Below are 11,533 nucleotides of genomic sequence, written 5' to 3'. Positions count from 1 at the left end.
AGCTGACCCAGGTTAAATATTAACCTTTTCCTGAAATGCTTTATCAGCTGCGAAGAACGTGGAACATTCAAAACTCAGAATGTACCAAGAACAGAGGAGGACGGAAAAGCTCAGCATCAATTAGGAGAGAAACAGAGTTAACGCCAACTCAGTTTGGGTAGAAGCAGACATGAGCAGGAATCAATAGGACACAGGAGCAAGGCTAAAGAATGGAAATAAATTAATTTTCAGATAACTGAACAACAGCAGGACAGCAATAATAATGTAAAAATATCGGAAGAGTTAACAGAGGTGTTCCAAATAATGAGGTGTTTTGATCGGGTAACGAAGGAGAAACTGTTTCTAATGGCAGAAGGGTCAGTAACCACAGAACACAGATTTCAGATAATTGGTAACAGAATTAGGAGGGGTTTGAGTGTTTTTTTTTCTACACAGCGAGTTGTGATCTGGAAGGCGCTGCTTGAAAAGGAGGTGGAAGCAGATTCACTAATAACCTTCAGAAGGGAATCAGGTAAATGCAATTTGTAAAGACATGGAAAACTACAGAATGATAGAGGAAAGCGCAGAGAGAGTGAGACTAATTGGATCTTTTCAAAGAACTAGCAGAGGCATGAGGGTCCATCAGACTCTGCAATCTTCCACCCCCCCCACTCCCCACAGATAGTGATGTTTAAACTTGAATTCAAAGGTTATATTTTCACCAATTTCAGTGATGGGCAGCACGGTGGCACAGTGGTTAGCACTGCTGCCTCACAGCGCCAGGACCCAGGTTCGATTCCGGCCTTGGGTCACTGTCTGTGTGAAGTCTGCACATTCTCCCCGTGTCTGCGTGGGTTTCCTCCAGGTGCTCCGGTTTCCTCCCACAGTCCAAAAGATGTGCGGATTAGGTGGATTGGCCATGCTAAATTGCCCCTTAGTGTTCCAGCATGTGTAGGCTTGGAGGATTGGTGGGTGGGCAGTTGGGGTTATGGGGATACGGCCCGGGTAAGGTGCTGTCAGAGAGTCGGTGCAGACTTGGTAGGCCGAATGGCTTCCTTCTGTACTGTAGGGATTCTGTATCAGGGAAGAAGCACAGAGAGAGCTGGTGCAGATACAATGGGCCAAATAAGCATAAGAACCGGGAGCAGCAGTAGGCCATTCAGCCTCTCGATCCTGCTCCGCCATCACCTTTAAATCTTTAAGTTCTTTGTCAGCTTCAGACCATTTAGCCATGGCTTAATTCAGAAAGTGTGCCGCACTCCTGGCTGACCAGCTGTCCTCGGTGTCATTGCTCTGAAGATGTTACTCACCAGCTGCCTGCTGGAGAAGTTCCTCTGTTACTTTTAGCTGTAAAACTATTTCACCTTCCAGTTTTTCCACATTCTTCTTCTTGCGATGGTCGCAGTGAGAGTCAAATTGTTTCCTTATTGTTTGTTGTTTAGATTCTGATAAGTTATCTCCCAAGGAAGCACATTTCACTCTGGTTAGATTTGCTCCATTTCGTGAGCTGTTACTGTTGATCTCTGCAGCGAGACAATTCTGTGAATTCTCTCATTAATGTTTTACTGTAAATTTAGATTATTCTTTTGAGCCCATATTGATATGGGAATTTACAGATCATCACTGCTGCCTTAGTTCTGGAAGTGTTAATCAGAATATTTAAAAGTTTAAAGTTTATTTATTAGTGTCACAAATAGATTTACATTAACACTGCCATGAAGTTACTGTGAAAATCCCCTAGTCGCCACACTCCGGCGTCTGTTCGGGTTCACTGAGGGAGAATTTAGCACGGCCAATACACCTAACCAGCACGTCTTTCGGACTGTGGGAGGAAACCGGAGCACCCGGAGAAACCCACGCAGACACGGGGAGAACGTGCAAACTCTGCACAGACAGTGACTCAAGCTGGGAGTTGAACCCGGGTCCCTGGCGCTTTGAGGCAGCAGTGCTAACCACTGTGCCACGGTGCCGCACATGAATACTGGGCCACTATGCTGTCAGGTCCAAATAGCAATTCATCAATTGGCAATACACAGCAATTCTTACTACAGCAGGAAATGGTGCTGATTGTTTGCAGGTCGAGGGTTGCCACTGGAGGACAAGAGGAATAATTTCAAGCTTTGCGTCTTTTTTGATTAATTGGGGAGCCTATTTTTCCCCTTTGCATTCTCCATGGCAATGCCTCAGCCAATTAGAATGGACTTCCTCACCAATCAGCACTCCCTTTCTCCTGCAGTATAAATTGTTGTGTCATTTGAAATTTGGTATTCTTGCATTTGTCCTGATGAGTGCGAGACGAGAAACTTCAGCTTGTCCCTCTTTTCAGCAAAGTTCAGAATAATTAATTTTAATGGATGATAAATCAGAGGAGGGCTTTCTAACCTCAACTTTTAAAAATCTTGTCAGTCTTTTCTACACATATATTAGCAACAAAAACAATGACTCTACATCTCCGCTCTTCTAAACCAGAGCCCGAGAGTACAATGGTTCTGTTGCTGGACAAATACTCCAGGGAGTGTGTGTTCAAATCCCACCCAGGGCAGCCCGAGTTAAAATAGAAAACTGCTCTCAGTTAAAGTGACTACAAAGCTGCGGGATTTTGGTAATAACCCATCTGGTTCATGAATGTCCCTCAGGGAAGGAAACCTTCCATCCTTTCTCATTTTGTGCCTGTATGTGACTCCAGTCCCACAGCAATATGGCAGACTGTTACCTGGCCATGCGAGAGACTCAGTTGTGTCAAGAAGGTGGCTAACCGCTTTCTTGACACAACAACCTGTCCTTGTCCCTCGGGGACAAGGGGATGGACAATAAACGTGGCCTTGCCCACATCCTGGCAACGAATTATAAAAATTCAACTTCTTCACTTTCGCTTCACCGCTTACCCTAATTCAGGGTCACGGGGAGTGGGAACCTCTCACAGCAGCCACTGGGCATTGAGTGGGGTACAGCCAGGACGGAACACCAGGCCATCGCAGGGCACACACTGACACACACACTCATACACACACACACGCTCCCAGATACTCAGATCACCAACAACCTGTCCTAGTCCCCTCATGCCAACACTATAGTTAAGAAGGCCCACCAATGCCTCTACTTTCTCAGAAGACGAAGGAAACTTGGCATGTCAGCTACGACTCTCACCAACATTTACAGATGCACCATAGAAAGCATTCTTTCTGGTTGTATCACAGCTTGGTATGGGCTCCTGCTCTGCCCAAGACCGCAAGAAACTACAAAAAGTTGTGAATGTAGCCCAATCCATCACACAAACCAGTCTCCCATCCATTGACTCTGTCTACACTTCCCGATGCCTCAGAAAAGCAGCCAGCATAATTAAGGATCCCACGCACCCCGGACATCCTCTCTTCCACCTTCTTGGGCGGCACGGTAGTATGATGGTTAGCACGGCTGCCTCACAGTGCCAGGGACCCAAGTTCGATTCCCGGCTTGAGTCACTGTCTGTGTGGAGTTTGCACGTCCTCCCCGTGTCTGCGTGTTTGCTCTGGTTTCCTCCCACATTCTGAAAGACGTGCTGGTTAGGTGCATTGACCTGAACAGGCGCCGGACTGCGGCGACTTGGGGAATTTCACAGTAACTTCATTGCAGTGTTAATGTAAGCCTTTCTTGTGACTAATAAATAAACCTTACTTTATTTTTAACTCCATTGGGAAAAAGATACAAAAGTCTGAGGTCATGTACCAACCAGCTTCTTCCCTGCTGCCATCAGATTTTTGAATGGACCTACCTCACATTAAGTTGATCTTTCTCTCTATACCCTAGCTATGACTGTAACACTATAGTCTGCACTCCTTTCCTTCTCTATGAACAGTATGCTTTGTCTGTATAGCGCAAGAAACAATACTTTTCACTATATACTAATACATGTGACAATAATAAATCAAACAGTCACACACATACAGACACACACTGGGAGAATGTGCAAACTCCGCACAGACAGTGACCCAAGCCAGGAATCGAACCCGGGCCCCTGGCGCTGTGAGGCAGCAGTGCTAACCACTGTGCCACCCAAAATTTAAAAAAATTAAACATGACACAATGGTTATTCTGGTTTTCTTTTACATGTAAACATTAGATATAAATGTCTTCCTTTGATACTGAAATGGACAGGTCCAACAAACGCTGAATTACCCAGAATCATGACAATGGCAGCACAAGAAATACAAATGGAGTGGACAACATGAAGAGCAGTGAAGGTGTTGAATGTGAATCTGCGACAATGCAAGAACTCACCCTTCCTTCAGGACAATGGGCTGTTCAATGCTCTTGTGATCCTTCCTTCCAGATGAGGAGATTAAATCTAGGAACTTCATCCAAAACAGAGGTGCAGTATTAAATGACTTGCGGCTCTTTATGTAAAGTCCCCACAACCCTCTTCCTCTGCCATTATTTAACCTTTTGTGTCACAAAACCAGCCTTGGCGAAACCCACTGGTCCCTCTGCCCCTCGGACTCTAATTACAACTAAATTCTGACTTTCCTTTGATTTAAGAAGAAAGGTTCACCATTAAAAACTGTGTTAAATTAATCCATAGCATCGGGGTCATGTTGCTTTGTTCTGTTCTCTTCCCGGGGACGCTCGGGATAAAGTTACCGATGTCGGCAATTAGAGGCCAGCCTTTCACCGGTAAGGATTCCCGTTTATAATCTCGGACAGAAGGTTTGGTCCTCACACCAAAGGCAGAGTGGGAAGATCCGGATTAGACCTGGATAAATAGGAATTCCAAAGGAACTCAAATCCAAATCCCAATCATAAACCCAAATGCTAAATCCAAACTCCCGAAACCTGAAGACAAAGACAAATCTGCACATTAATCACAAACCCAACACATGGACACAAACCGTCCACATCCAACAACAGCTGCTCACTGCTGGAAAAGACTATCCTCCTTTCACCATCGGAATAAATGTGTGAATTTGTTGATAAAGGAAGATTTAAATTTATTACAATCTCAATACCACAAAGTGTTTTTGAAGTGCAGTCATAGAATCATAGAGTCCCTACAGTGCAGAAGGAGGCCATTTGGCCCATCATGCATGCACCGACCACAATCCCACCCAGGCCCTATCTCCATAACCTCATGAATTTACCCTAGCTAGTCCTCTTGACACTAAAGGGCAATTTAGCATGGTCAATCAACCTAACCCGCACATCTTTGGAGCATGGGGGGAAACTGGAGCACCCGGAGGAAACCCACGCAGACACGGGGAAAACGTACAAACTCCACACAGTCCCCCAAGGCTGGAATTGAACCTGGGTCCCTGGCGCTGTGAGTCAGCAGAGCTAACCACTGTGCCACCGTGCTGTCCCAGTCACTGTTATAACGTAGGAAATGCCGTAGCCAATTTGCACACAGCAAGACCCCATAGGCAGCAGTGAGAGACATGACCAGAGAATCTCTTGGTTGAAGATAAATATTGCCCGGGGTCCAGATGTGAACTTCCCTGAACTCTCTGAAAGAGCAGAATGGGACCCTCCATGTTCCTCTGAGGGGGGCAGATTGGGACCTCAGTTTAACCTCTCACCTAGAAACCTTTACCATGCCCCTGCGGACACTTGCTTTTCTCACTCAATGGGGAAAATGAGAGAATGCTCACCGACAACAGATACCTACATTTCTCACAGCCTCTGTGTATTTCTGTTCATTAAAGTGCTCATGGAAGATGGCCATGTAGGATTCTTTGAAACTTGCCTGCAGATATAATTTTAAAAAGTAAATTATTTAAAAAATAGAAACAAAATATTTATTAACATATTCCTGCTAATTGCCCAGGAGAATTGCTATCAGGGGGTCCTGCTAATGGCCACTGTACAGAAACAGAACTCTTTCTCAAATAGACTTACATAATCCTTTGTCTTCGAGTCATCAAGGTTTACAGCATGGAAACAGGCCCTTCGGCCCAACTTGTCCATACCGCCCAGTTTTTAACCACTAAGCTAATCCCAATTGCCCGCATTTGGCCTATATCCCTCTATACCCATCTTATCCATGTAACTATTTAAATGCTTTTTAAAAGACAAAATTGCACCCGCCTCTACTACTACCTCTGGCAGCTTGTTCCAGACACTCACCACCCTCTGTGTGAAAAAATTGCCCCTCTGGACCTTTTGTATCTCTCCCCTCTCACCTTAAACCTATGCCCTCTAGTTTTAGACTCCCCTACCTTTAGGAAAAGATTGATTATCTCGCTGATCTGTGCCCCTCATTATTTTATAGACCTTTATAAGATAACCCCTCAGCCTCCTACGCTCCAGAGAAAAAAGTCCCAGTCTATCCAGCCTCGCCTTATAACTCAATCCATCAAGTCCCGGTAGCATCCTAGTAAATCTTTTCTGCACTCTTTCTAGTTTAATAATATCCTTTCTATAATAGGGTGACCAGAACTGTGCACAGTATTCCATGTATTCTTTTTCCAGTAATGAACAGGGGCACTCATAAAAAGCCGGCTCAGAAACCTGGACTTTACATTTCAGACAATTAATTAACTCATCAGCTTTATGCACTGTTAAGAAACCATGAAACAGATTTTATATGTCTTTTCATCACACGCGATATATTTCACACAGAGACAGCAGCAGATATCTTCAGCTGGGTTTTGTGGATGTGAATGTGAGCACAGAGCTTTATCCATTTTGAACAAAAAACATAGAACAATACAGCACAGGAACAGGCCCTTCGGCCCTCCAAGCCCGTGCCGCTCCCTGGTCCAAACTAGACCATTCTTTTGTATCCCTCCATTCCCACTCCGTTCATGTGGCTATCTAGATAAGTCTTAAACGTTCCCAGTGTGTCCGCCTCCACCACCTTGCCCAGCAGCGCATTCCAGGCCCCCACCACCCTCTGTGTAAAATACGTCCTTCTGATATCCGTGTTAAACCTCCCCCCCCTCACCTTAAACCTATGACCCCTCGTGAACGTCACCACCGACCTGGGAAAAAGCTTCCCACCGTTCACCCTATCTATGCCTTTCATAATTTTATACACCTCTATTAGGTCACCCCTCATCCTCCGTCAATTGAGAATTGATTGTGGATTGATTGAGATGGAGTATCCCACAGAGAGCACTGATTACCCACGGCACGGTGGCACAATGGTTAGCACTGCTGCCTCACAGCACCAGGGACCCGGGTTCAATTCCCATCTCGGGTCACTGTCTGTGTGGAGTTTGCACGTTCTCCCCATGTCTGTGTGGGTTTCTTCCAGGGACTCTGGTTTTCTTCCACAGTCTTAAAGGCATGCTGGTTCGGTGCATTGACCCCAACAGCGCAGGAATGTGGGGACTCGGGAATTTCACAGTAACTTCATTGCAGTGTAATGCAAGCCTTACTTGTGACACTAATAATTAAACTTAAGTTAACATGAACATCAACAACATAAACCAGTTAAATCTGATGATCTACAAATGCTTGGGGAAGGTTTAGTTTGTTTAACAGAATCGAGGTAAACCATGAAGTCTATTCACGTAAACTCAACAAGGTTTCTTCACCCAGAGGGAGCGGCACTCACGGGGTAAATCAGACAGACAGCTCTGTAGCTTTAGTCTGCTCTTGAGATCACTGAGGAAGACTGGGAGTTCTTGCTCAAAGGCAGCATTGAGCCCCAATCGCCGCAGCCCACACACCCTAAGGGCCTATAACAGTGGAACTCTCCAGTAAGGCCTTGGGAACTAACTCTGTTTACCGTTAGAGGGGCAGGAGGTAAGTGCAGATTAAAGTGTAGGTTCTGGATAGGATAAGGAGAAGCTAAAGAGCCTTGTTGGGGTGAAATGTTTAATCGAACCCTACATGTGGACGAGATTGGAATCTAATCAATGTTCTGTGTATTTAACCAACAATGTATAACGATGGTGAAACTTTTGTGATTTGGCAGAGGGCTGTGTTCCATAGAATCCTATAGTGCAGAATGAGGCCATTTGGCCCTTCAAGTCCACACTAAAAGAGCATTCTACCTAGGCCCACTCCCCCTGTCTATCCCCGTAACCCCGTGCATTGATCATTGCCAATCCACCTATCCTGCACATCTTTGCAGAGTGGGAGGAAATCGGAGTACCCGGAGGAAACTCTAGTGATCTCTGAGACAATGCTCTCTCTGTGTGACTGCACCTGAGTCCTCCTGGAATTAGTTTGAGGAGGTCCAACACAACTAGAACCATTTTACGACCAGTTATAGATCGTAGATCATAGAATCCTACAGTGCAGAAGGAGGCCATTCGGCCCATCGACTCTGCACTGACCACAATCTCACCCAAACCCGATTCCCATAACCCCATGCACTTACCCTAGTTAGTTCCCCAACATAACCAATTTTAGCATGGCCAATCCACCTAACCTGCACATCTTTGGAGTGTGGGAGGAAACCGGAGCACCCGGAGGAAACCACACGCAGGCACGGGGAGAACATGCAAACTCCACACCGACAGTTGTGTGGTCACTTTTACTGAGACCAGTGTATTTTCAGTTTGTAGTCGTATCAGCAGTACACCATCATATCCCTTCGACTGATACACACCCACCAAACACTGACCTTACCGGGAGCATGGGTTTAGCTTATTGCCGTGGAGACAGTCGGTACAGTTAAATACAGTCTCATTAGAACACAGAGTAAGCACAGCAGAAAACTTACAGACTTGGATTTGGATAAGCTTCCCAAAGTCTGGATGGTCTTAGATACCAGGGTCAGAGTTCGCGCTGTTAATGGGTCCTACAGGAAAAGATGAAATCATTAAGAACTCGTGATCAACATTTCCAAGAATCAGTAAAGCCACAGCAGTAATTACATAATCTCCTAAATAGGACCTGAGCCATTTATTCACCATGCAAGCTTGATGCTGGAATAGAGAGACATCAAAGCTATTCTGTGGGATAATGGCTCCCCTGATTATATCATTGCTCGCTATATATGTAGGGAAACGGCAGGAGGTTTAGAGGGGATGTGAGGAAAATCTTTTTCACCCAGAGCGGCATGGTGGCACAGTGGTTAGCACTGCTGCCTCACAACACCAGGGACCCGGGTTCAATTCCTCGGGTCACTGTCTGTGTGGAGTTCGCACGTTCTCCCCGTGCCTGCGTGTGGTTTCCTCCGGGTGCTCCGGTTTCCTCCCACACTCCAAAGATGTGCAGGTTAGGTTGCTTTACCTTGCTAAACCATGCGGGTTAGATGGATTGGCCATGCTAAATTACCCCCTTGTGTCCCAAGATGTGTAGATTAGCAGGGCAAATCTGTGGGGTTATGGGGATGAAGGGGGGGAGGGGGGGAGTGGACCTTGGTAAGATGCTTTGTCAGAGAGTCGGTGCAGATTCGATGGGCCAAATGGCCTCCTTCTGCACTGTAGGATTCTATAATTCTATGATTTCAGAGGGTGGTGGGAGTCTGGAACTCACTGCCTGAAAGGGTGGTGGAGGCAGAGACCCTCATAACATTTAAGAAGTATTGAGATGTGCACTTGCGATGCCAAGGCACATACGGCTTTGGGCCAAGTGCTGGAAAATGGGACTAGAATAGTTGGGTGGTTTGTCCTTGACCAGCACAGACATAATGGGCCGAAGGGTGTTTTCTGTTCTCTTGATCTGTATGGCTCCATATCGCGCAAACTCATGAATGGGCTTAAGGCCATCACTTTCAGTCCTGAAGATGCCTGGTCTTCTCAGTTTACCCAGGAAGGGTAAGGTATCTCAAAACACTGGGCACCAGGTGAAGCCAGCTGTTTACACTCCTACTATACCGCAGCAATACCGTGTGGTATTCTCCACCAATAGGATGCTGCCGTCAAACCAAAATGACATTCTGCCAACCACACAAATGAATATTGTGGTCTCTGAGTTTCAATGCCGGGTATATGGGCCGTACGTCCCAACAACTGGTGGACTCTATCAAAGCACATCCCTCTGGCTTCTCACAATCGGCAGAGTATTGATCTTACCCAACCTAAACTCACTACATGCCTAACGGTTGATGTGATTTTGTGATTGGGCCGCACTTACTGGACAATCCCAAGTTTGCAAGAATTAGGCTCATCTCCAGTTTAAGATTATTGTTCAGGTTTGCCATGTGACCCAGTCGCCACTTGCTGGCAGCTACATACATTCATACGTTGGGACCTTTTCTGTACAGGCAAAAGGAACATGTCCCCACATTGCACATTGTTTAAATTGAACAAAACCCCAGGGCACAATTGGCCCCTGGTTCATTCTCCATGGTAACGCTTCGACCAATCAGAGTCGACTTGCCATCCAATCAGCACCCTTTTCTCATGCAGTATAAATTGTTACTCACTTTGACTCTGATGAGTGCAAGACAAAAAGCTTCAACAGTTTGTCTTTTTTTTCAGCTATAATTTTCTGCCAATAACACTATAAATACCAGTCTTCTAAGGGAAAGGGGCAAAGATCTTTGTGTCCATTTTGTTAGTGTCATCAGCTTTGTTCTAATTACTGATAGATTACAGCAATCGATCTCTATCAATGACCTCAGCATGAGGTGAGGAAGCCCCCCAGTGGTGGAGAACTTTGGGAACCAGAGTCCCCTGTTCCTCCTGACTGCGTGTCGCTCGCTCCCTCGCTCCCTCCTTCACTCACTCACTCACTCTCCAGAAGGTATGGTCAGTGTATTTGGAGATGGGTTGAATGTGGCTGATGTGTGAAAGGTGGTTGCCAATTTTTAGAAAGAAAGTCGCTGAGATAATTGACCAATCTGTTTGAGTGACCTTGTCTGAGTGATAAATATTGTAAGAAGTCTCACAACCCCTGATTAAAGTCCAACAGATTTATTTGTAGCAAAAGCCACTCGCTTTCGGAGTGCTGCCCCTTCATCAGGTGACCTCACCTGACGAAGGGGCAGCGCTCCGAAAGCTCGTGGCTTTTGCTACCAAATAAACCTGTTGGACTTTAACCAGGGGTTGTGAGACTTCTTACTGTGTTTACCCCAGTCCAATGCCGGCATCTCCACATCATGGATAAGTATTGGTCAGGGTATCAGAGAGAACCTCCCCCGCCGACCCCAAGCCCATCGCCCCCCCCATCTCTCCCCCTCCCCCTGCAACCCCCCTCCCCCCTCCCCGGCTCATCTTCAAAGCTGTGGCTGCATCTACCCAAGGGGGCAGATGGGGCCTCTGTCCAACATCACATCTGAAAAACTGCACCTCTGACAGTGCAGCGCCCCCTCGGTCAGGCTGGATCATGTGATCAAATCTGTGCAGTGGAACTCGAGCCCCGCGACCTTCTGACACAGAGGTCAAGGCGCTTCCATTGCATCGCAGATAACGGGAGTTAACGGAACACGAAATGCTTTGTCACAATTAAAACCAAAACATTCCAAAAAGGAAAGATGCCGGATAGATACTGAGTAAACGTAAAGGACACAAACACTCGGATTAGCTTCAGGAGTCAGTGTGACTGTGGGGAACGGGACGGAGAGGCCACACAGACCAGTGTGCTTGGACAGGTTTCTCATTGCGATGCTAACATTTCCATCTCTGTGTTTGTTTGCCCTTCTGTACTCCACTTCACGGGGTTTTCCAGAATGCCTCCTGAC

The 11,533-nt window shown here is 46.2% G+C and overlaps 1 protein-coding gene across 1 annotated transcript in view; it reads right to left on the bottom strand.

The window, feature by feature from the left end:
* Positions 1-4,232: 4,232 nt before the first annotated feature.
* Positions 4,233-11,533, bottom strand: part of LOC144490727 (ras GTPase-activating protein 3-like) — a gene marked incomplete at its 5' end in the record, with an annotated part of 22,408 nt that continues 15,107 nt past the window's right edge. Inside the window, 3 exons of the mRNA XM_078208438.1 lie at positions 4,233-4,310; positions 5,618-5,695; positions 8,627-8,704. Coding sequence (XP_078064564.1) covers positions 4,233-4,310; positions 5,618-5,695; positions 8,627-8,704 — 234 coding nt within the window. The remainder of the gene's footprint in view (positions 4,311-5,617; positions 5,696-8,626; positions 8,705-11,533) is intronic.

Source organism: Mustelus asterias, unplaced genomic scaffold, assembly GCF_964213995.1.
Source record: "Mustelus asterias unplaced genomic scaffold, sMusAst1.hap1.1 HAP1_SCAFFOLD_3692, whole genome shotgun sequence".
Classification (NCBI taxonomy): Eukaryota; Metazoa; Chordata; class Chondrichthyes; order Carcharhiniformes; family Triakidae; genus Mustelus; species Mustelus asterias.
The sequence above is the reverse complement of the archived record's forward strand: the minus strand, read 5'-3'. Positions and strand labels throughout refer to the sequence as shown.